Genomic DNA, 27109 nt, shown 5'->3' on the forward strand with positions numbered 1-27109 from the left:
TTACCAGTTTCTTCAATTTCATTGATAGTTGATAGTTTTACTTCGACTTTAATGAGAAATAAATTAGTATAAAGAAAATTATAATTATTTTTTACATAAAGTGATAATATCGTAATAAATAATGTACAAAATACTTCTAAAATGAATTGTCAAATTTATATTCTTTCTTTATAAACCGTATCGATATGCATGTACACCGGTGATTTCTTTAGCGATTTACATATCGGCCAATCGGTATATTAAAAAATATCGGTTTCCGATGTGTCAATATATAATTATTTACCGCACATCCCCAGTGTACTTTCTTGCTAAAACATCTAGACTTCGAGGTAGGCCTGGTTACGCACCCCTTCATCCATAAAAGGTACAGTCCCTAAACGTCTGTGGGATGTGCAAATCTTCTTTGTTGACTTCTCCGAATGGGAGTGCTTTCTGTGAATGAGTCATTTTTCCATCATGGCAGTAATTTTATACACATTGTTCTTTCGATGCATTCATTTTCTGTTTCATGATAATATCTATTCGGAGGACGATAATTTGTGATTCACTCTATTGTTTGCTTTGTAGCTCAAGGTTTTTCATGCATTAATACCCCTAAAAAAATCAAATTTAGTGGGAATTTTTTTCGTTGAAAATCTTCAGCGTTTCCTCATTTTCGCTTCCCGCCTTGATCATTATAATACTCTGTGTTCTATGTACCAACTGTGCTGAAAATAAAGCAAGAAATTATTCTTCCTGGTTTGGACTTAGGGAATTTTACCATTAATTTTAATGTTTGATTATATTGCTGCATTTGTACGATGCTTATCTTTTCCCCCTCGTCATCCATATGCTCCTTTCTCAAATTCCTTCTCTTACCTTTTCGGTTCTTCTCATTCTTCATCCTTAACAAGTATCAACACTTGACTCTCATGTGTATAAATCCACCTGATTTTTTCCATCATTACCTTTATTAAATATTTTTTATGATAATGATTCAACGACTTGCTCTTTTGGCATCACCGATTTGAAGCTCATTCTATTGATCGCACTTGATCTTTGGTAGCGTTCAGTAAATGTGTTTTCCTCAAAACCTTAAAATTTCGTCCTCACTATTGCGAATATTATTAAAAACTTCCACAATTACAGCTTTGATTCAAGCCTCCAGTTCTCAATGCTTTACTCCTTCATCTTACGATCTGTGAACTCTGATCAGGCAATAATGCTAGCGTTCATTATTTGCGAACGTTTTATAATGATATTGCTTATTGTAAAACCTTATTTATTAAATGCTCTTAGTTTATGTATTCGGTTATAGATGGAGCTAGTTGGTATGTATTTAGGTTTTATTAAGATAACGCTACACTGCAATTAATATACTACATGTAATTACTGTAAGTTGCATTATAATTATAAGGCCTTGTTGAGGGAGTTAACCAACTAATTTTTATGAATGGAGTGATATGGGAGAGTCCAAACTAAACAAACAAAAGTTGAGAAATTTGAGATTTTGGGATGTAATCGAAGCGTGAAATACAATTAACAGATAGCAATATATTCTGTGATTCTGCATCCTACCGTCAAAATCATGTTAAATTTCTCATCACTTCCCCTAACTTTCTCCTTTTACTGCATTTAATTTCATGCAGCGATAATAACTTAAAACATGGGATATTTATTGAAATCGCGATTTCGAGGTGCCTGCAAATAATCTGTTAAAAAAATACATTGGGACTTATCATTGGGGTAACGTTAGCGAAGTCGACCCATTTATTCTATTAGGTATATATAAATAGAAATATTGTGTTAAAGGTAGGCTCACCTGTTGCTTAGAAAAACAAATTGAAAATTATTAGTAACGTTTTTCGCTACATCTCAAGCGGGCCCTTTTACGACATAGGTATTTACTATAGGGAATGATTAACGGTCTTTGTAGACGGAGACATGTCGACAGGTAAAAAATCAAAGAATATTAAAAAGTATTTTCCGTTTTTCTCTTTGATAATTATGATTAAAAAAAAAGTCTCGCTCACTTGAAAAAAATTAAGTGGCAGTTGCCGACGAGCTCGAGGCAAACGAAATGGCATTGTACACATGCAAAAATTTGGAAAATAAGACGACTAGATAGGTGAACTCTTGGTTATTCCAAGTAATTTCATAGAATTTGTCATAAATAGTTATAAATTATTTTAAACCAGCATAAGAATCATATTGTAAATGTAATTCATGTTTAATAATTACAAAAATGTGTCAGATTTATATGTTTTACGGACATTATATATGAGCATAGAACAGAAGTCGGATTGGTAACGTATTGATAGCACAAGTTACTTATTAGCTTATTATAACCAGTAAAATATTTAAGCTTCCTTTCTTGTTTTTATTGAGTGTGTTTTTATAGTGATAGAGCCAGGTTCTCTTGTTATGTGATGATAGAGTCAACGTGTTGTCAATACTTGGAAATATATGATTGGATTTCTTTTAGTTTATAATGATTTAATAAATATTCGTAAAGCTATTAAAAACCATCGCTGTAAACATTGTCGAGTTGACTCATTTTTTTACATTTAAAGTATTGTAAAATCAGAAATTACGCCTCGTATTCAATTGAAACATTTATTACCAAGTAGATTAAAATATTAGATAATACCTAGTTATAAACACATTTTCAGTATTTTAGTGATATGATTGTCCAATTTATAGACACTTGAAGATCGACCGTTTTCCCCTCGCTCTTCGGTGCGGCCATTTTCTGTTTTTCTTCCAATTTTTGTACGGCCATTTCAACTTTAAAATTGAAAACTGGTAAGTTCAAGTACGTGAAGCACTTAAATATTTTAAGAGAACTTATCTTTAGACAAATTTCCACGATGGTGAATGAATTTGGATGTAAATATCCATTACATATCCATGCGTTAAAAATACGATGACGAATTCCGAAAGAATATGGTCTCAACAAGCAACGTTCATCATGATCAAAATTAAAAAATCGATCATCGAGCAAAGAATTTCATTTATGAAAGATTAATCTTAAATCCGTCAATTAGTTAAAATATTGGTCGAGACCTTATCGTAAACAAAAGCCACCATGAGACAGTGAACCAGGAGATCAGCTTTTTTTTATTCCGCGTTCATTATTGAGGACATACCTCGATTATTTTAGTCAGCTAATTAGGGAAGCACTTAATAGTTTTGAGCTATATTTTGCAGTGGATAGTCTACTACTGCTCAAGCTACTGTAAATCCAACGACTCGTTCTGCTTTCGAAACTAGGATATCAAACAAATAATCAGAATAAGTGGCAACGTTCGGAACTACAGTAACTATTGTCAGTACATGCATTCACACTGCTAGTTCGGCCAACCATCGTTAGGACGATCGCTCGGACAATCGTATTCTGAACGAGGCAATACTAGCACAATGGTATTTATAGATATTTAATAAGGGCTACTAAGCTTAGTATGCTACTTTCTTAGTAGCCAGCTCTTAGTCACCCACCTGTATTGTCTAAGGGAGCTACTACATATGGCGGACCGTTGTGGATGATGGACTCCTGTTCTATTTGTATAATCTCACAGATTTTTACGCATTTGTGCCAAAATGGAACACGAAAATCCATTCTTCAAGTAAGGCAGGCACGTATGTAGTGTAATTGTTGACAGAAATTGAGAGGTTTTTTTTACAGCTGCAAGGAAACTACGATGTGCAGTGAATTTGTGCCTATAATGTAAGTGAACACAATTTGTGCATTTAGTGTACTCCTAAGTGAATTGATTGCATATGGACGATGAAGTAAAGAGAGAAGCGACAAGTGAAGTGATTTTTGAGTGTATGAGCTTCGGCAAAACTATTTATTTCTTCCATTCTTACATGAAACTCTTTAATCAACCGTATACATTTCGATCAAAGGTCTGTTTGTCTATCTGTTGCGATGGGGATATGTTTCATATTTGAAGTAGTTGTTTTTTAGGGATGCATCGAACACGTATTAATTTTCATTCGTTTGTGCGCTCATAACTTCTGTTTGATTTTAGTAGCTATTCTGGTCACTTCATCGTGATTTTTCGCCAGTGTTTACATTTCACGCATTTCGTTGCGCTGTTGTTATTGTTTTGATTACGGTACGAATGTAAGTGAGATTCGAAGTTTGTTGATATTACAACTACTGGTTTAGCAATTTGTTTCACGCTATTCATTTCATTTTCTACGCATTGGTAATGTGAAATTACATAAAGTTATTCTAAATCGTAAGTGATGAGTGGGAAGTGGGTTGTGAAGAATCCTTTCGAACGTCAACGAGTGAAAATGCTTTTAGGTTGTGCAGAGTGATTGGAAAACTGATAATCATGCTTTATTAGTGTTACGTTAAAGTTTTTTAAATGAATTGTGAGCCAAGTTTTCCATTGAATCAGCTAATTCGGTGTACCCTGGTTATAAGTATCATCAAGACAGCTATTGAAATGCGCAGTGAAATGTTGTGTGCGTTGTATTGCTATTTGTGAAATGATGAGCAATAAATAAGTACAAAAAGGTAGGTTAATTATGCTTTGTTTATTGCATTAACCACCTCTAGAAAACTATATGCCCTATCTTTCCGCACTTATGCGCTGTCAATATTTGAAAAATTAAAATGTGGCTATTACATTTTAGGAGTTGCAAAAATATATGACAAAATTAATAGTGAAAAATAATCAGTAAATATATCTGAATTGAATTTACATCGATTTATGCATTACGAAGTAAAAATTTCGATGCATTTTGCTGCATTAATTTCTTTTGTTTGATAGTTTTACGAATTTTCTGCGCCGGATGCAGTGATGCCACGAGTAGTCGAATGCAGTGATGTCAAGAGTAGCCTAACGGATTGAACACAAATCGCAACCGAGTATCAGCAGCCGAGCTGGCTAGTAGCATACTAAGTTAGTATGTCTTAGTAGCTCACTCAATAGAATCCATGAATACCATACACTTAGTAGGCGACTTAAAGTTCTTAGTAGCCGACTAAATTAGTCGCCCCACTAGCGTGTTATAGCGGAAATCTATGAATACAGCCGTAAGCCTTTTTTTATTTTAAACATAAACCGCCCTTTAGCGCGATCAAAAATTGTAATTAATTTGTTTTAAAATATAGATTATGACACGAAATTCTCATGAAATGCCTCATGCATTTTTAAAGCTGCTCGTTTTCTTATTTTATGTTCTTATTTTTCTCATCCATTGATATCTATAAGTGATGGATATCAATGAGAAAAGTAAGAAGTCTCTATGAAAGATAAAAAATCATCAGAAATGTGAACAGAGATAAAAGTTCTAAACTTAAATAAGGCATTAGCTACAAATTTTCTCGTCGTGGAATATTAAATGAAAGGGTACCAAATACGTGTCGACTATCTTGATTTTTTTGAGAAAGAGATAAGATATTTCCAGGATCGGTGTGTTGGAAAGATAACGGGTTGCTAAGACCGTCAGAGACATAAGAACGCCGGTATTAATTTCTTTTGTACATATCTGCAAAATCTGTATCTATACTTCTGGCATTCAGGTGAGGCCGAGAAAATGCAAAGTGAAGAAAAAGGAGAGATATCCTGAGGAACAAGGTTGCCCATCCCTTTCTCTCGATTCCTAAGAATCCAGTGTTTAAAATCGGCATTAAAGGAAAAAACTACATTATTAATTCCATTAATTCACTTCTCTTCTTGCTAAGCGTAGGTTTCAATGCATTTTGGTAGCAAAGGGTTAGTGAGGGTTATCAACGTTTAAATATATGTGATGGTATCTTGCACTTCGTGTTTCAAAGCATTGGTGGCCCATTATCTACTTGCTTACCCGCAAGATGCCTCGAAAGACGTGTGGCGATGGTTATAGGACACCGGCCGTTCATATTGGAATAATACGAAAAATTAGGGTGCGTGTTGTGAATCCCAGTCTAAGGTTAGTTCGAAATAGCTCTTATTGAAGTAATTTAATGTTTGGGGGAGAAATGAATTCTTATACCTATCCGTTTGGCAGGTCTCTCTGAATTTATCGTTTTTATCTGTCCTGGAAATATAGTGCGTATCTATGATGATGTTCTCGTATTGCTCTCAAAGATACCCATTCTAAATTGCTCACGCAATTTCAGGCTAGCTCTTAGCCTCCTAGACTCAAGCGATGCCCACCCTAATTTGTCTAAATATGAGGTAACGTTCTAAGTTCGCTCGTTTAAGTTTTGGACGAATCATGTCGCTTTTCTTTATATTTTATGTAAGTAGCTCACAGTTTAAATATTTTTCGCTATAACTCTTATGCTTACCCTAATACGTTGTTAAAAACACCTCTTTCCGTTTTATTTTTTGTTCTTATATTACGAATTTACATCAGAGCAGAAATTATTAGCATAAGTATTATCTATTAATAGATTCAAGTACTTAGAAGTAAGTGTTCAATGAATTTTAGGTTCTTCCATTAGTTTCTCCGTATATAAATTTGCTGTATGTGACTCGAAACCTTTTGGACAAAATAAACTGGATGCAAGAAACAAATAATTATTCAGCAAAATATTCTATTAATCTTTCCAAAAATCATCCCGAATTGATCCAATTTTTTTTACCTTTTCAATGCCTACAAATTTGGGACCATGTAACAAAGAAAAATTTTCTTGCATCGCAAACTAGAAAAAATCAATCTTGACATCGGATGATACTTTTTTGAATCCCCGTTATTTTCAATCTTCACTTAAAATATCACTTTCATTCGTTCTTTTTCCCTATTATGTTTTCGCCCTTTAATATTATTCTCTCAATTTTTTAAATATATATAGGTATCTTTTATGTTTATTTTGAAATCTAAACAGCGTGAGAAGGAAAAATCTATGACTCGTGGAGATTTGCTTAATCAAAAGCTTTAGCGCCGCTCTAGAAGACCGCGAGGCCGCCAGAAAATGCCAGTATTATGCCCTTCCGAATTGGAGCTGCTCAGTAAACTGCCATTTGGGCGGGAGAGCGTCTTTTGTTCCGTAAAGAGGTTCGCGGAAGTAGAAAGAAAGATGAGTGAGCTAAACATGACATGACCAATTGCCTACACTCCACTTAGAAAGGGAACAAGAGGCACTCAAGTTTTATGTTCCTCTGGGTGGGCAATTTGCCATAGTGGAAGCTTCATGTGACACTTCAATGGGCTCTGTATAGTCACCAAAAATATTCCCCTTAAAAAGGTGCGGGTGCAAATAGTAGGGTAGTTAATTAATATAATTGACATAGTGAAATGCCGTAGAATATAATATTTTACATCTTTCAAACGTTTGGAATTCCTCATGTAAGCAATACAATTCTATTTAAGGCGATTATCCGTGTAGTTACGCTATGAGTGGCATTATTACATTTCCAGTTTACTTGCCCTGTAAGAAATTGGATTGATAATTAAAAATCGGGGACTCTTGGTTTTGAAAGTATTCAAACTTTACACATTTATTTTTATACATACCTTTCTTTTAGTTTGCATTTGTTTCTCTCGAAACAGCGTTTCCGAAAATAATAAGTAAAACCCGCCGTCAGTGTAAGGCGATTCTGGTAATCATCATTTTATAATCAAGCTCTCACTTGCAATTAGTATTGCTATAGTTATCGCACACTTTTGCTTATGAGTCAATTAAAATCTTTTTTTTTGAGATTTTCATTTGATTTATCAAATTTTTTTAAAAGTAGCTGGTTGACAATTTGTTTATATTCAGTGGATATGCGATGCTATAAAATAACAAGTATTAACTCTCTTGTTGAAAATCGGGTAATTTTCCTGTAAATAGCCTTCAATCGATAACACCTTAAAAGATAATAAATGTAGCTTGCAGGTAGAATTGAAAACGGATATTGGCTTACTTGGAATAAGTGAGGGAAAAATCGATTTCGAATGCAATCGAAAATCGAGTTTTAGTAGTAAAAGATAGAGGAAATGGAGATCGAGGCATGACATCCGAGTTCAACTCCGAACTCGATTTTTCATCTTCGATCTTGATCATTTCGTTTTATCTCAGCAGCATCACTACCGGCCTATGATAACGTTACCCATTCCTCTTCCTAAAAACCTTACCCGTGGGGGTATGGTTATAATAAATGAGTAACTCTGACCCATTCCGAAATTTTATTGCTGGCTCGAAGAAGGTCAGATATTGGCTACGTAGTGCGCATGTCAATACAAGGGATATTTTGGTGTCATATGATCAAAAGACACCCAGGTTGCAATGGCAGTCACGTAGTAATTTGCTGCCCGTAAGGTTACGTCGATGAACCAAATGCTACGAGTACTAGAATACTACTACATTTGTGGCTACAACTGTGTCAGAATCAACAGGTTACCCTTTTGAGGCGTAATTTAAATTGGGTTGAGTGACATCTTGAGGGCCATTTAGAACGAGGACACATTTTAATATAAAGTGTAATGTATTCTAACCGGTTTTAACCGTAGATTTTTTTTTTTCTCAGCATAGGGTAGTCATCTTTTTCCACCGCTACGCATCGCGTGACGTACGAGTAAAAAATTAAAGCTCAGTCACATAGAAAACTTAAAAAAAAAAACTCTTCCCATCAGCTGATATCGCCACGAGTTTTCACGGTTGAAAAATTCAATGCCACGTTCGCACGACAAGGACAAGCCCCTCAGCGACTGGTCTTAACCGTTTAAGTTATTGATAGATTTCTCGCATTCTCCGCCGGCGAACGGATTTCAAGAGTCAATGGCCGGAGCGTAACATTCTTTTTTTCGCCGCCAAACGACAGGATTGATATTTTTATTTAAAGTAGAAGATTGGCTGACTCGTATGCGCTGGGCATTAATCGATTAATCAATGTAGCAAAACGAGAAGTGGCCAGAATGGAACGATTCTTCGATTCTCTAAAGGGCTGTGAAGAAGGAGTGTTTTTTCGAGCGGGGAGGTGAGGGAAAGAGGTTGGCCAGCGACAGACGGGGCATTGGCCAAGAGGGAAGGGGGGCAGGGATGGCGGGGAGGGGCGGAGGGAAGAGAATGGGAGGCGGAGGAGGTGGACTAAGGTCACATGCCACACACCGCCAGGGACTACCGTCTTCCCGCAACACGCGAGGCGCCCGATCCCACGTTTGAATGGGAGAGAACGAGGGACATCCCCCGTTGAGAGTGGCGAATCTCACTCTGGCGCCTCGGGGTACGGCCAAGGGGACTCAACCTATCCCTTGGAAGCCTAAATTCTGTATCGAATTTGGGCGCATATTAATCGTTATTTTTTATATTCCATAGCGCGTTGAGGAGTCCAGAGCGATCTATTTTTTTCAATATTTTCAATAGACTATTTGCACCGCGAATGTGGGTTTCGGTTTACTCGTAATTATTGTTTATTTCTCCGTGTAAATAGTATCGCACTTAACGTCATTGCTGGGTGTGGCGACATTAGTAAATCCATTTAAATGCGCAGAGGGTGGCAACATATTAAGCATATCAATATTCAGTACCACGAATATTACAATAGAGGAATCATCAGTCGGGTTACACATGTGTTGTCACCCACCGCGCATTTAAATGGGTTTGGATGAGTCGCCACCTGCGTCTTTGATGGGCGGAGCGATGAATTATTTTGGAGAAATAATCTGTTATTAGGGCGGCTGACCGAAATTTGCAATCTCAATGGTGTATTCCATCAAATGAATTGTTTTTCAATGGTACTCCTCACTTTTGTATAACGAGTGTAACTGGGTCGCTCTTTCCTCATCGCAGCGCTGCGGAAATTCCTGAAGAACGATTAAAAGTGGCAACGAAAATCAAGCTCCAACGTGACGGACTAGTGCCTTCTCCATTTTGTCCCCTTGATCAGCACCCTTCCCCGCATAACATATTGTGGGAATAGAATAAAGTTAAAAAAGGTATAATTTTCTCATCCCACCAACCTACTCACCGCTCACACCTTGTCTAGGGTCACTCATGTGGATTACTAGAGGTGCTTTATTTCTTCGTGGGAAAGTCGGGTTAGGTTGGGGTTCGGTTTGTCGCCTCCCTTGTGGTTTTGAGGCAGAACTGCGTATAAATAGATTTCCCCACATTGCGAATCAGTGAATTGAATAGAAAAAAAGGATTGAGGGGGAAGGGGGAAGTGTGCGGTTGGAAGACGAGGTGGAGAGTTTTTGTGTTGTTGGTCGTTGGCTTGAGAGAGGAAGAGGTGCGCGGATTGAGAGAGTTTGGCCGGGGGTGGGGAGGAGAGGTGGCCGTATGTAGGTGGGTGTAAGTCGGAGAGATTGGTGGGGCTGCAAGGGGGCGAGGGAATTCTTCGAATGGGGGCGGGGGGTGGTCGGGGAAGGTATCGTCTGGAGGGAGAAAGAGGCCTCCGCCGCCGCCGCCGACGTCGGGGAATCTCGGGGGTGGCGGAGGCGGCCGTGGTAGTGGTGGCAAACAAGTGCATTCGGACTCAGAGGCGAGTCGGCTGGTTAGTTTGCTTGACTGTTCTTTTTTTATGTAAGCTTATCACTTTGGGTTCCGTGTAAAGGCCATTTACGGTTTTTCAGAGCTATAGAGGCCGCAGCACGAGATGCTGACTTCTTTGTTTCATCTATTACTCGGTGTTCGGGTAGCTTGGTCCCTACCTCCGATATAAATATAGCTATTGTCATAGTTCATTCTAGACTTTTATTGCTAAATTGTTTTTTAAATCCGAGCTGGACTTTGGGTTTCGTGTAAAGCCCATTTACGGTTTTTCAGATTTGTGCAGGACACAGCACAAGATGTTTATATCTTTGTCGCATCCATCGTGTAGGGTTCTTGTAGCACTGTCCCAACTTTGGTAAAAATATAATTATTGCGTTAGTAAATTTTACATATGGGATAGAATAGTGTAGATTTCACGGGAGGAAGACGCGTCATTTTAGTTGGCCATATCATGAAGCACGACGGTCTAATGAAAATTATCGCGTAAGGTCAGGTGGAATGGAAGAACGGCAGAGGTAGGCCACGGATGATATACTGAGAGCAGGTGATGAAGGATGTGGAGCAGAATAATTACTTAGGCGTTTAAAGATTATTTTATGGGAGAATTGAATGGAAGGCAGAGTAAAACCAATCTTAGGAGTGACAACTGTTTATAATGATGAGTTAAGTCAAATCAAAATTTGTTTAATAAGGGTATTATCCTCGAGTGTATTTTCAATCTTGATGAATTCCTGTATTTTGTGGCGAATGGTTTGCAAGATAATACCCAGCTGCTTGGAAACTCAAGAAATTTTCCTACATTATCAAGATTCTTCTTAAAGTAATTAAAAAGTTTACTTTATTTATGAGATAATGTTTTTCACGTAATGTAATATGCGACGTTATTACTGGAATAATGGTATTTTAAAATTCACAGGAAGTTAATTTTAAATTAAAGTAATGACACCGAATCTTAGTTCAATTTGTAATATATCTTTCCTTGATTCAATCAAAATGAAATGTTATCAAAGGTTTGCGTATTTAAAAAAAAGGAATATTAAACGTGTGATGTTAAGGAAAAATCTTATTTTTGAAAATGTGTATAATGTAAGCATTTTTAGAACCCCCTTTCCCTTGTTCGAATGAATTTATGGGTCAATTTTCATCGATGTAATGGATGTTTCCCTAATGAATGTGATAAGAATCCTCCGCTATTGGCAATCATTATTTCTTGGTACCAGAAATAATTAAGTCCTGAAATTGGCACTGTGGATTGTCGTCCTGTGGCAGTGAGAAAGGGCCAGGAGGCGGGAATGGAAGAAATATATTCAACGATAAAGCCGGTTTTCCTTATTTTTTAATCCTTACATTCCGTGGCTGGAGCCGCAGGAATATCAGGGTAGCATAGTTAAGTGGTGGGAGAGGAAATGTGTTTGCGGTTGTTTTGAAAAGGATAAAATTCACGGAAGGATAGAGGCCGAGAAGACAACGAAGTGGGCAATGGATCGAGTGGCTAAAGGAAGTATCCTGAGAATGGCCACGCAATCAGTTTCGATCGTTCGGTGTGTCGAGTGGTTTTTAGTTATCAGAAATGATTAAAAAATTACTCCGTTACAATATTTTCTTAAACATGTACTAACCAAATTTTTTCGCTCGTACAAAATTACAAATTATTGACACTTAATCAATCTTTGGAATTAAGAATCCCCAGAACACCCCAAACACAACCTGCCTAAACGTTCCTTAAACCATTCCTACCTCCCTAGCCCCGATTAACTCCCACCCGATTCCAAATTTATTCTATAACTAATAAAGAGAATAAAAATTTTTTTGAAACCAAAAATACCAGAAATACCCAGGAGACAGCCATTTGGCTGGGACCCATGGCTTGCCGACGATAAGAGATACACACTGCCGACCTGCCTTCCTTCCTGCCTCCGGTTTGTAGTGAGTGTGAGAGAGACAGAGAGGTCGAGAGGATGATAGGAGCTAGGAAAGAGAATGAAACTCTTCTATATCGTGGTTCAAATTTTATTCGACGTGACTATTTTTCTTGCCGTCTCCTTTCTTTCTCTTCACTCTTTTCTCTCTTCCTCCTCTACTTGGCCAATCAATATTCAACGGCTTCGTCGCCAGAAGCCCTGTCGCCGGCAAACCCACCCGCTCTACACCCACCCCCCGTTCGCCGTCCTCCGCCATCCCCCTCCCCCCCTAGACTTTCACGGCTCTTTACCCACACGGCCACCCACACCGCGAGACTGTGGGGAACGGGTGGCGTAAAGAACATGACCATCCCGCTCCTCGGGCAGACACTCATCAATTACTCTCCGTCCCCATCGCTTCAAACCTCCCTACTCCTCTTCATCAAACCCACCGGTTCACCTTCCCGCTCAATCCCGCCCCTTCTTTTACCCATGGCGGGAGAAAAAGGGGCACTTCATCGCTCTCGAGTTATGCTCCATGCGCCTCCTTTTTTATTTATTGGGCCCTTTCCTCTCGACATCTAAAGGAATTGGGCGAAACTGACTTTGTGACTTTCATTCCAAAGTTTTACAGGATAATGAGCCGGTTAGATTCCTTGAAAGATTAATGGAATACCTATTCAGAGGCTATTGAGTTCTTATGTGAGAGCAGGCCGTGGAATGGTAAGCCGATAAATGTTGATACAATTTATGAAGAGTCGATTGACTAACCATAATAGGCTTGTCTTGAGTGTAATTTTGAGTTTTTTTAGTTTGAAATGTGTTTAATAAACTCAATTCTCATTAAACATTTATGTAAAAATATTAATATATTATTATATTAATGTATATCTCATTCCGTCAGCGAACAAAGAGAATAATGAGCTCCTAGAACGGAAAATGGTACTCTACCTGCAATGGGGAACATGCATGAAATTTGTTCATCATGCTAGTAAGTCTCATTGAATAGACAATTTTCTCACGAGTCCAAATATATAAGCCAAAACTCTCCTAGCACTACACAAACGTCATTAAACGCTTATTAAAAGTGATAGAATATGGCTTGATGTCACGTGACCTGAAACGCCTTCTGATGTCATCGCACGGTACACCATTCACTTCGCGAAGAGAGTAGACTCTTGATTGCAATATATCGAAGTAAAAATCATCGACGAGCTTTTTAGTAGTTCCTCAAAGAACAAGTTGACTTAAGAGGGATTTAATAAAGCACAATGCGACAGTTACACTTTTGGTCGACTCCATTATGGCGGCTGATTTTCTGAAAAATATTAATTGCTTCCAAATCACCAAACAATCCCCTTCATTTGTTTCAATAACGCCTGGACAACCCAACATATTCACAATCTGCTGTTTGACGTTAAAACAGCAATTATTTTCGCCATATTTGCATTTGAGCCCCTGTTTAGACCGATTTTCTATCCACTTCCTCAATTTGTCATCAGTGGATACCGTGCCGTGACGTCACGCTCCGATGATGTCGTGTTTTCAAGCAGCCGATGAAGATTAATTTTCAAAGACTCATAACTCAGCTAAAAAACATTATTCATCCGCGAAATTTTCGGCGAGTGTATTTGAGGAAGGCACCTTCTTATTCCAGTTACTAGAAAAAATTGTGCATGTTCCTCATTTGTGGTCAAAAATAATTTATTCTCATAGTTTTTTAATGCTCCTATCAGCCTGCGATAGATACGATGGCCGTATTTTATCGATCTTGAGTTTGGCATAGTTTTTGTTAATTTATCCATTTTAAATTGCAATGTAGAACGGCAGAATTGTATTGAATATGTCACTTTCGCTCCAATAGCTCCGTAGTGCTGAGAAAATTATAAAATATGTTACTGATTACTTTTTTATGTCCTTCCTTTCTCATGAATTTATTTTTGAGTTGTCAAAGATTTTGTATGCATCGAGTAAATATATTTATACATGTTCGAGGTCGATACTATTTAGGTTCAATTGACTTTCTCTACGAAAGTATGAATATATTTATGGTGACCTATATTTCACAATTTTTTCTCTAAGGAGGTGAGCCTTTTCACATAATCTCTATCTTGGAAATATGTTCATGTAACAATCTTTCTAGTTTAATTTAGATGCTATAATTTTGCTATTTAGTGGAAAAATAGACGGCGGTTTATCAAGTTTGTTCCATTTTCTCTAACGCATAATTTTTTTCCTCACTGCACATCATAAGAACCAATGTTCATCTCTCTATCATGGAGGGCTATGTTATAAGTATTTTAACTCTGTGTTAAAATAGTATTTAACTCACTAGATGTGTCATTAATTAAGAAATTCCAAATTCTCTTATTAATCGATATTTTTAGATACAATTATGGATTATTCTTGTAATATAATACTCTTGGATTATTCTAAGCCTAGGTTTTTAAATTTTCAAGTATTTTCTTCAATTATAGTAACAGTAAATAAAGGAAATATGTGACTTTCATTGAGGTGATATAAAATGCGACAGTGTCTTGGGTTTTCACTGAGAAAATGATTTCTTTCATAACCAGAAATGTAGGCTAACTTTCATTTAATTAAAAACCGATTATAAAAAAATGATAGCAAAACATTACAGTGCTTCCATGAGACAAAAAATGTCTTGTACCTGATAATGGCTGGCTATATGCGACGAAACGCGTCATTCGCATTAAATAACAATGGAAAAGTGGAAGATGTATTACAGATCATTAATTGCTTTTGGAGTGCTAATATATGTGCTAGTTTAAATACTTTGCAAGCCTGATTGATGGAAAAGAGCATTTAAAAAGAACTCAATGGGTCGACGAAATAGTGTGACTTTGCACTAACGTTTGGTTAAAATTTTTAAAGTTTCTGGCACAGTCAAAATTAGGCTAATCGCTAACCATTCACTTTTTTGGTCGAGTATTGATTCCCTGCGTTCCATTTAATGGATATCGTATAAATACGAGCCATAAAAGAGATCAAGCAGCCATCCATGTATACCCGCACCCTTCACGTGCTTTCGGTTGCTCGGGTAGATTATCACCCAGCTCTGCGCGAGATTTATGGTGACCCGGAGCGTAACCTACTGAGCCAAGCAGATGCTTACTATGCTCCCATGCTAATACAAACATCTCATTTGGCAATCGAGTACGAATGAGTCCATGGTTACCGTCAGATTAGCACAACGAATCCGTTATTTCCACTGTTCCTCACTTTTTATCAGTGTTTGGATGGGTTTTTTATTTTATTATTTATTTTCATTTATTCCTATACCACCGAATACAGCACATATTGACCATTTTACGTCGGGGTTTTCAACAACTGTGGCTTTCACAAATTAATAATTGATGATAAGCCTGCTACTCCATATAGTATTGTCAGTGGGATTGGAATATCGCTATTTGGGTGAAATGTATAAGGCATTTTAGGTTACAAATTGTCTAATTTGCCTTTACCCTGAAAAAGGCTTTAACGTTGGTGATTTAGTGACTCTTTGATTCATCAAAATTCTTCATAATCTGAGCTAAATTCTAATCTCTCGTCCAAAAAAGAGTAGTAAGGGAACTTTTGTAATCGTAAAATTCAATTTTTCCCCCATAACAGTTTGTGATCAAATTTGAAAACTGATTTTCTGTGTTGGCGTTATTTGCAAAGATCTTATTGATTTTAAGGATTGAATAAATTTCGTTTACTAATCGTTGTGCACGTTTCTTTTGTTGCAAAAACATATTTTGATAGGGAATTTGAAAATATGTTTTAGTACCCTTGGGCCCACAAATTATTCTCAACGGTATATATCAGTAGAGGTGTCTTAGATCACGTAATACATCTTGTTGTAGCCACAAAAATTGAGAAAGTTTGTGCGGTAAATTGTGCTGTTTTCGAGAAAAAGTCTCCATTTCACTGTAAAGTATAAAGGGTCACGCAATTCCCTTCAAAATTTCGGTATATTTGTTGAGTGTTGCGAATGAATATTCTTTCCTGTTTATTATTATGCTTGATTCATATTCCTCTTGTGTTTGGAGCAACTCTCATTTCTCACTTGACGCTTTCTTCCGATTGTGCTTCGTACGCTGCTTAATGTTTCTAAATAGCGAGAAAATTATACGGCTACTGATACTTGGGTTACTGAATTCTAAAATTATACTTTTTGGTGTTGTATGAAATTATATTCTCAATGAAAATTTATATTTAAGAATTCAGCTCCAAATAAACCTCGTTACCCTCCATTAGCTCGATGGTACAGCAGTTAACTTGGTCGATTTCAGACGGCTGTTATATCCTCGTTCCCAGCCTCTATCTTTCAAGTATCCTGCCCAGTTGTTAGTTTCCTGTAGATGTTTCTGAATCACTCATTTTTTTCTCTCTCAGTTCTTGAAACTCGCATACCGATTTTTTTCCTTGCAATTCATTCCAGTTTCCTCCATGGCATCTATAATCAAGGAATATTTTCAGCGGTTATTTTATTAATATATGCACTTTCATATGTCCTTCTATTATTTTTGTTATGATGGTGTCCAAGTACATGAGAGTTCCTGTGTGAAACCCTTTTCTTTTTCACCATATTAGCTGGTTTTGACTTTTTTTACTCTTCACACCATTATCTTTGCTATTATATCAAAATTATTACTATATTATATATTATTATTATATTTCCTTTGGTTCAAACCTTACCCGCCACTCTTTTTCTAGCTTATTTGATTTCGAAAGATACTTATAGGCGTCAAAGCCTGCTTTAAATGACATTCATCAAATTCTGATTCGATTTCCGCTATGCATCTTCACATCAACAACTGATTCTCTGAAGTAAAATCTGATGCTTTCCCGGCGAATATGTTCAAAAAATGCTATTCGGGCTTCCAGCCGGGTGGTCTCCCTCCATTCTGCCGACGTTTCGGAACACGAGTCGGGTTCCATCCTCAGGGCTAATGGTGAGTGGATGAAGTTTGCCAGCTTGTTTACTTTTCAGTTGGTTGTGAGGTCTAAAGTGATTGGCTCGGAGGCAGCCAATCTTATTTTCTTAAGTGCCGGTTTCCATGCATTACTCAGTGAATACCCTGTGTCACGATTGAGGGTGTTAGTTGCCAGCCGGATCTCGATGGATTCCTTAACCAGTCTTTTCCAGAAATCAGTCTCGCGGCATAGAATTTTCACGTCATCCCACTTTACCCTGTGATCGGATTCAATGGCGTGTTCTACAACCGCGGATTTTTCCGGTTGGCAGAGCCTAAGGTGTCTCTTATGTTCTTTTATCCTTGTATTGATAGTTCTCCCCGTTTCCCCCACGTAAACCTGCCCACACTCACAAGGAATTTGGTAGACCCCTGGAGTTTCAAAACCACAAGGATCCTTCGCTTTAAGAAGTAGATCTCTTAGTTTGGAGCATGGTTGGAAAACGGTGTCAATACTTTGTTTTTTGAGGATCCTTGAAATTTTCCCGGACACCGTAGACACATAGGGAATTTTGGCAATAGCGATGGGCTTTGGTCTTTCTTCCTCCTTTAAAGAGCCTAGATTTTTAATGCTCCTTTTTAGGGCCGAGTGTATCTCCTCATTACTGTAGCCATTTTGCTTGAAGGTGGTTTTCAGATGTCTTATCTTTTTGGCTGGCAAACTTCATCCACTCACCATTAGCCCTGAGGATGGAACCCGACTCGTGTTCCGAAACGTCGGCAGAATGGAGGGAGACCACCCGGCTGGAAGCCCGAATAGCATTTTTTGAACTGATTCTCTCTTTCACGCTTATGCGACCAATTATTCTTTTAATTAATAGTAATTATAATTTCAACACGGTATAATTACTGAAACGGGATCAAAAATGAAACTTTTCGCACGCTCAAAAGTTATTACCACGAATAAATAACCGTATTCTATAGTTTGAAAGGCACATCGCTTATTTGCTCGTTTCGGCATACGGCAAAAAAGCTGCCTGCCTTAATTTAGAATAACTATTTATTGAATCGATGTTATTTTGCTGTAAAAAGTAGCGTGATGTATTAGTTCTCATCTTCATCATTTTTTTGCCCTCAGAGAAGTCTTATCTTATGCAACTGAGTTGGAAGAACGAACTGTCATGGACTATAGTGCAATGGTTGTCTCCACCGTAGAATGCTCTAATCAGGTGCCCTTTCATCGAGCTGGAACCAGAACTTTATGAGAGAACGGCCAACGGTCTACGTAAGTTACTCTTTGCTAATAGATATCCATATTTTGGTGGTTCGAATGGTATTGGGAATAATATTTGTTTCCTGGCATTCCTCATTCCAAATTCCTTACGTGCCAAATGAAAAATATGAAAAGATAATCGTCTGATGAAAAAAATGAGGTTCATATGCGTTTCAAATTTAAATCATGTTGTCATTTTTTTGTTTTTAATGTATGAAATCGACTCCCTGAAATAATTTATTTGTGGGTGACTTTGGATTCTCATTTTTGTTGTGCCTTCGACCATTCAGCGTTGAACAGTTTAGGTTTGCCATTTTAAGCGGTTTAAGAGTGGAGGGAATTCATGAATGCATTTCCTTCTTTGCAAGACATTTTTGAAAAACTGTTTGAAAACGTTGTGCTCTAAATTTGAGGATAGCTGTTGCATTAAAGATTTTCTTTCAATTGAGGGCCCGATCACAAAACCTTCTTTTTATGTTTCGGGAATATCTTCAAGGCATTGGAGCCATATCGTGTACATTCTGAGCGTCAAAACTGTGCCAAAGCGTTCTATCTAACGGGAATAATATTGCGGATGACTCATAACGCTATTCTAGGGAGCGATGCGTGTATATTGTGATCCAAAAGTTGAGGACTCGACTCCCTTTTTCGAATGGAATGGCAGAGCGGTGTTTACGTGATGGTGTCGTTTCCGCAACCCGCTTGGGCTGCCTTAAATGGAATGCAATGGAGAGTGGAGGAAGGGAAGGGAAGGGGATGGACTGGGGTGAAGGCGGACTCATTCGATGCTCCCCTATTAGTTAAGACTCCCGCATCCACGAGACACGTCCACTGTACACCCAGAAGACAAATGTTGTCGACAGCAGCTGGAGTAACGGGTGATGCCTCATCCCTTGCGGACCTCCCATTCCTCGCCACTCGTTCCAAAGCCATCCCCCCGACCCCTCTCATCCCCCCTCCCTTTCTCTCAACTACTCTCCTCCCCTCTCCTCGTCCTCCTCCACCTCCCCTCATCCCGATCCGCCGCTCCAGACACCCCTTCCAGCGCCACCCACCCCAACTAGCTTGTTCTCGGCATTGTTCGGGCCAACTCCTCCTCTCTCATAAAAGGACCCACTTCTTCCCGCAGGCCTTTAAACTCGTCTCACGCTTTTCCCTTCGAAACGTACCCTACCAGTTTTGTCGGCTGATTAGGACAAATCAACTCGATCGTGATCTCGCGTTGCAGCGTTTGCTCCGTTCTTTTGTAGCCCATTGTGAGTCTTTCCGTGAAGGCTTTTGCGGGGTGAGTGCTATTTTTTGGTCAATTAGGCTCATCGTCGCTGTATATGAGGTGGATTACACGGCAAATATTGTTAAACCTTCCTTATGAACTGGAATCCTTCGGAATTCATGAGATTCCGAAACATTTATCTGTCTGCCCATTTAATCCATTGATATTCGATGCAATAAACCTGTCTACAGCTATGAGTTATGTAACTGAACTCGGTTCATTGCATCGGAAAATTATTAAACCTTATCAATGAATAATGAGAGTGAAGTTTTATTTTCCAAAAAAATTGGTCTAGAATCCTTTTGAATTGATTATCAAATGCAAAATTTATATAGTATTTGAGTGCATTCACCTGAAGGAGCGACGAATAATATTCCTGATTGTCTGATAACGAAAAATGCAGCTTACTGAGAGCAACATTAGGACGCCTTTTTGGGTCATTCCCTTGCCGTAAATAGGGGTATTTTTATTAGTTTCTCAATTATTTCGTTTTTTTTTTGCATCGGCCCCCTAAAATATTTCCTGCGAAAATTATTTGTCAACCAATTTCGCCAATATTTTTATGTATTGAAATTAGAGTTGAATCGAATTTGTGTTTGATTTTGGAGTAGTGCTAACCAATTTACCCTTTCATTAGGAGGGAGAGTGGCAGTGCACTAGGCCGATGATTGAGGAGTCCCGGGTTCAAATTTCGGGTGAAGCCTTCGGACATTCTCATACTAAATCATAGAAGTAGGAGGTGGCTCAGGGAAAGGAAACGTCTCCTCAACATTGCCTAGAATATGTGAAATTCACACGCCTGTAGCATAGTTCGGGGTGAACACTACCCTCATTCATCCAAACAAACTTTCGGGTTAAATAATTAGTGCTCTCTTATGTTAAGAAAAATTCTCTTTCAGTGGTTTCATCGCATGCGGAAGAGTTACACTATACCCCTGGCTATTATAAAATCTAAGGCACGCGGTTATTCGATAAATAATATGCAAATAATAAAAAATAAGTAAATGCCCCTAAGGGATCATTTTTCTCTTTTCTAGGGCCTAAGTAAGCACTATAGAGTTTTGTCCTTAAATACGATGATAGAACTAACATTAATTACTCTCAATTGGCTTTCAGCGCTGACTGATGTGTTCGGTGTCCGTTAATCTTATATGAGTAACTTGTTATCAAATATCAGTGATGTTTTATGCTCATGTAACCGATCGACAAAATTACGTTGCTTTTGCGAAGAATAGATGCAAAATTCATTTCTAAGCATTTGAATTCCTAATCGGTATAGACGGTGTCATATATGGTGTAATCATATACGATGTAACTTAGATTTGCGTTCTTACATGTGTCCATGTTGAGATTGGGGCTACTTGAAATATGTTTAGAGAGTAAGAACCAATTACCTGCCTTCTTACAAGTACGGAAATATGATTGCAGTGAGAATTAAAAGCATTGGGACTGTCAAAATCGTATGCTAGAAAATACAATCTATTGTGGATATTAATATTGTGTAATTATTTGTATTTTTAACCGAGTATCTCCATTAATTCTTCTAAAAAACTTGTCCATCGCTGTTGCCCCTGGAAGTTCACTTAAGTATAGAATAAAATTTGGGAATAATATCAAAATCTGGAGGGTATATGTTTACTGATAGGGCATAAATTTGAAAGTTATTCAAATCAGTTGAAAGAAACAATTACATGCTCATCGAATTAACATCACATTTCTTTTTCACTCATTTATAAGACCTCCTTTGCCCATTACTCTCTCTCTCTCTTTCCTTTCAGCCTTGAATATCTGATCTTTAAATTAGCTTTCTCGCAAGAACAATGGTATGTACCTCGTTTCGTATTCTTGAATGCTCCATCATCCGTGATAGCATTGGCTGTGCGAACTCAAGGCAGCATAAATACGAAATGAAGCGGCTTCGAAAATGGTATTCAAGAAATTACACAATTCGCTTCCCTTAAGAATTCAGGCAAATCGTATAGGTAAAATTCGGGCAGAAGTGACATTGCTAATAAATTATTCATATCACAGTACTCCCCCTTGTCTGCTGTATAGGAATTGGAAGTGATGTCTGAGATTCTTTACATAGCTTTCTCTGATGGATGAGTCTTTCTCCGTTTGGATGTAAACAATTCAAATAAGTATCATTGGAAAGAAAAGTTGAAATTTTTCCGAGGAAATATATTCTTGAATTGCATACCCCTTTCATGTAATTTCTTTAGTCGGCCATATCAAATGTATATGGTTGGACATCTTGACTGATATATCCTACATTTCAAAAAGAATATTTGTCAAAGACAGAGAACTCAATTTACTTTGAACTTACGCATTTATATCATGGCAGTGGCACTTCAAATATGAATTTATTTATTTTGTTGTAATTTATGCAAATTTGAATAAAATCAACGCGAAAAATTGTAAGTTTTATTAACCGATTGTTTTATTTTTTCTTTACCTTTCCTCCTCTCCTGTGCATGATAGTTTCCTAAAAGGTCATCAGTCAATAGATCAAATATCCTCTCTAGGCACATTGTAGACATATAGCATACAGTGAGCTTAGGGGAAAAAATAGGAAATTTTCTGTAGGAAAGCGTAATTACGCATTCTATTAACAATAAATTCTCGTTGTTTCTGGGAAAATTCTTGCTCTTTTAGTTCAGCACTTATCTTACTATTATTTATGCTTGCATAAAAAAACAATAGGACGAATATGGTTAGAGATTATTCTGTTATTTTAACTGCTCCTTTATAATTTCTTTGCGTTACGTTTTCCATATTTTGTACCTAATGTACTTCCTTAATTCAAATTGGGTAGCTTTTTCTTCAACCCCAAAAGGAAAGCCCATCGTTTAGTAGCTCGTGGATTTTTACGTGTATAGTCAGCAACTATTCGCTTAAGCTCTGATCTAAATATTTGAGTAAAAAAATTTGTTTCTGAATTCATTGTACTGAAACTTATGCAATCCTAGCGTGATCATGACTATCTGATTTCCAATTAAAGAGATGAAAAGTGGATCAAAACTTCTTAAAGCATTTATGCTCCGCTAATTTTCCGTTACTGCGTTTTGGTGATAGTAAATATGTAAATAGCTCTCTATGAATCTTATAGATTGCCGATATGTACTAAAGGTTGATAATCAGTTAGTCAGGGTCTGGTAATGTAACTATGTTTTGAAACTCGAGTCATGCTTTTTTTAAGTATTGAAGTGAACCTAGCAAAGTTTATTCCATAAAGTTAAGTTTATTTTCCATGATAGCAAGATTTCACACAGCTAAGCCTGAAGTCATCACTTATAAATTAGTTAATAGCTGAGATTGTAAAATAAATAAATTGCGATATTTGTTAGTGATTTGTAGCTGTTGCCTTCGAGTGAAATGTTTTGCATTTTTTCGTGCGCCATCATGTATTATTTTTTCATGAAGTATGTAGTTTTTGAAAACCAATTTGTGACATTTCCGTCACTTCTACATTTTCGTGACATTACCTTTGGATTGATCAAATTGAATCATTACGTCTTACTACTACGGATGTAGATTTATGCGTTGATATTAAAATTTTTAGAGCAAAGAAGTAATTTTCTAATACAATCCCTAATTTTGACAACTTCTACTTGTACAATAATTAATTTAATACATGCCTATTTACTTTTCCATACTATTCATTTCCATTTCTATTTTTTTGCGTATAAGTTCTCCGTATTCAAATAAAATAGGAAATAATGGGATAATTGCATGATAATCTACTTAGAACGCTTGGTGCTTGACGTATCTCCGGAAATTTCTACATGAATCCGTCCCATAATTATGAATTCCGTATTCATAAAAAATTGTTTGTCGAACTGTCATTGAAATCGTAAAATAATAGTCATAATATTGTCCTCAACTTGAGATATTTGAGTTTTACGTCCATTTTTATTGAATTATTAGGGCAATTTTGACCTGTTTGCAGTGCAGGATAATTTGTTCTTGTTTGATGAATTTTTTATCCTGAAGTTCCTTTGATCCGCAAGTTCTTGTGTGTTTGCCGAGGCTTAAATGTCCACCAATGTGAGGGGACATCCATCGTTTTGAGTGTATTTCAAATCTATAGGAAGTGTTAAGTAAGTAATAACGAGGGTGAAATTGTTACTCTTTTGCGCACCGCATCTCATTGTACTCACCGGGCTCTGCAAACGTAATGATTTCGGACGTTCTACCGTAAAAGTCGTCTTCAGGCTCCGGAGGTCTGGTCGGGTCCATGAAACCCCGAGTCTCCTCCGCTCGGTAGAGAGTCTCTAGGACGACGGATCGCGGGATGGGGGAGGTCACGTTGGGCTTCGTCTTGAGGCCCAGTTTGCTCAGAATTTGGTGCTTGATGGCCTCTAGCCGCATGCTGTCGGCGTCGACGGCACCGCCTCCCGCACCGCCCTCGCCGCCGCCTGCCGACTCCTCCCCCCCTGGCTCGCTCCTCTTCTGCGGCTGCGCCGGGTGGGCCGCCTGCTGTTGGGCCTGTTGGGGCTGCTGGTGAGAGCCCATGCAGTTGGGACACGGAGGGTGCGCCGGTTGCTGTTGGGGTTGTTGGTTTTGCTGTTGTTGTTGCTGCTGCTGTTGTTGATGGTGGGCCGATGGGTGCTGCCCGTGGTGGTGGTGATGGTGCTGGTGATGGTGCTGGTGGTGTTGGGCGGGTGGCAAATCGAGGGCCGGGAGTAGGAAGAGAGGCCACGCCGACACAGCGAGCACGGTGCCCAGTAGCCACGCGGATGGCCGGGCCATCGCGTCTGTCGGTGGCTAGGCGCCGGCGAGGGATCGCTCTCTCGCCGGTCCCTCTTCTCCGCCCGGCCGGCGTTCCGCGCGAGCGTAGCCACTCCTCCTGGAGTCCAGGCCACCTTCCGACTATCACCCACGCCGCCTCCTCTTCTCTCTCCTCTCCGGGAGAACTCGAGGAAACAATGTGCGGAAACACTAATGGAGACCGATATCCTTCGAAGATTCTTCGATTACCGGAAGCAACAACGAGTTTTGGGGAACTTTCTCGAGAGTTGAGAGCGAGGAACTAGGGATAATGCAGTGATCAGCTGGTACCAAGCAGACCTTCGACTCTTCTTCTTTTACTCAATAACGGAATTTGTGTCTCGGCGATTTTCTCGCATTTATGTATACTTTTATATATATATCACGGCGACTTCCACTAAAACTACGGTTCCGAGGGAGGAGAGCGACTCATTCGTGCGGGGGACGGAAGTTTAGTGTGTGCGGCTGTGTGCCGGGGACAGGGGGGCGGGAGGGGATCACCTCAGCACCCTCTGCTACCTGTAATTACGTCCCGTGGCGGTGTCGACGCATATGACGTCGTTCGCGATCTTGGCTCCAGCCTCAACGTCCATCTCTCTCCTCTTCTTCTAGAGCGAAAGAAGGGGTGGACCACCGATGCTGCGACCTCTTTCCCGGAGGGGTTGTCCACTCCCCTCCGCCCTCACCCCCATCACTCCCCGCGCAAACTCCCTGCTCGTCTTCTCTCTCTCTATACGTCTCTCTTTCTCTCTCCCTTATATTTCCTTCCCTCCTCTCTGTCAATGTCTCTCCTTCTCTCACCTCCCCTCCACACACGCCTCCACACCGTCTGGAATCCGAGACCTGCCTCCTCCTATCCTCCTCCGCCTCCTCCTCCTCCCGTGTACTCTTGTCACCTACTCTTGGGGGGATATCTCGATTGCTGGAGGGCGCGCGAATCCAATCGCCTCGACGGATCGAGCACCCTTAACACACTCTCTCTCTTTCCCTCACTCCGACAGTCCTTCAGCCGCCCGCCCGCCTTCCAAACACACACTGGCGAGGGTGACGTGGTCGCCGCCGCCTTGAGGGCGACGCCGGCTGAGGCGGCGGGGAAGCCCGCTTGGGGATTCGCCGAGACCCCCCTCTCCCACTTCACCGAGTGTTTTGTGGCGCTCACTCGCGCGATCAGCAGTGAGGTGCTCTTCGCTCCCGACACCTCTCGATGACGGTTAGTCTTGGTGATACTCTCTTCTTCAGCCTCCTCCTGCTGCTGTCGCTACCTAAAAAACCAGTCCATAACGGCATCCCGCATCGTTGTCGAGAAAAAATATAACACAGATCGTTGTACGAGTGTGGAAAGTGTTTGAATATTTTTCTATAAATATGACTGCATCCACTTAGTTCTCCCGGGCGAGTCGTGGGTGCGGTCGGGTTTATGCGGAGCGGGCATCCCCGGCATCTTCCGCGGCTTCCTCCGTCCAGTCAACACGTCTCAGCGGCAACGGGCGCGTTAACGAGTCCTCGGTAAAGCAAGACGATCGGCGCCTCCTCGCACGTGATCACGTGCGTGTGAATTCCACTCTCTTCCGCGCGGCTCGTGGCACTTTTTCCACACGACTGCTACAACTACTATTACTACTACTCCTTCCACTCTTGAACGAGGACGGTTGGTCCGTTTTGGCGCGTGCGGGCCACCGACTATTCGTAAACTTCCCACACTCCTCCTCCGCGTATCACGCTCGCGTCGGGAAGATGAGGACCACCGGCCGGAGCGACTCGCCCACGGGTGGGATATCGCGTAAGGGAGCACTTTTCACGCCGCACGTGTCTTCCCGTCCCCCTATCCCTCTCTCTCCCGCCCCCTTTTGACCGGCCGCTGTCTCCTCCTCTCTTGTGTATGTCTGTCTGACTCCTCTCTCGTATCGTCCGCCCCTCCGCGCCCCCCTCACTGCGGAGATCCCCCAGAGAGAGAGAGAGAGAGGGGGTCCGAATCTTCTTCTTCGTGGATCGCTCGGCGCGGGGCACTGGCGTTGACTTCGCCGACTTTTTCCTTCGCTCGCTCGGTGATGGTTTTTTTTCTTCCTCTTTTCGGGAGGGTACCGTGCCGTTCGCCTCGCGAGAAGAAGCGTGTTTTTAAAGGCGTGTGTGATCTCTCCCGATTCCGTCCTCTGCGGGAAGCGAGCGCGCGCCACCTCTGGCTCTCCCCTCTCTTTCTCCTTTCCTCCGCTCTTATTTGTCACTTTCCTCTCTTTCTCTTGCTGGTCGTCGTGGCAGGGTGTTGTCTCGCTCAGCCAGAGCGGCCGACTACTGGCCAGGACGGGGAAAGGGCGCACGGATATGTAGGGCGCCTCTCTTCTTTCCGCCCCCACTCTTCTTCTCTCTCTCTCTCCTCTACCTCCCCGCCTCTGCCACCGTCACCTCTTCCCACCATGCCTTCCGCTCGACACCCACCACGGCAAATCCCCTTCCACCCTCCCGTTTTCAACCCTCTCGGCCACCCTCCCCCGTCTCACGCCACCCTAACCCACCACACCTACGACACCACCACCACCTTCACTTAAAACACAACCACACGCCGCAGACGTTCGC

General features: G+C 39.9%; 1 protein-coding gene across 1 annotated transcript in view; it reads right to left on the reverse strand.

Annotated features, from left to right (window-relative positions):
* Nucleotides 1–26811, reverse strand: part of LOC124158144 (inhibin beta chain-like) — a 175399-nt gene extending 148588 nt beyond the window's left edge. Inside the window, exon 1 of the mRNA XM_046533328.1 lies at nt 23929–26811. Coding sequence (XP_046389284.1) covers nt 23929–24520 — 592 coding nt within the window. The 5' untranslated portion in view covers nt 24521–26811. The remainder of the gene's footprint in view (nt 1–23928) is intronic.
* Between the last annotated feature and the right edge of the window lie 298 nt (nt 26812–27109).

This window comes from Ischnura elegans, chromosome 4 (genome assembly GCF_921293095.1).
Source record: "Ischnura elegans chromosome 4, ioIscEleg1.1, whole genome shotgun sequence".
Taxonomy (NCBI): Eukaryota; Metazoa; Arthropoda; class Insecta; order Odonata; family Coenagrionidae; genus Ischnura; species Ischnura elegans.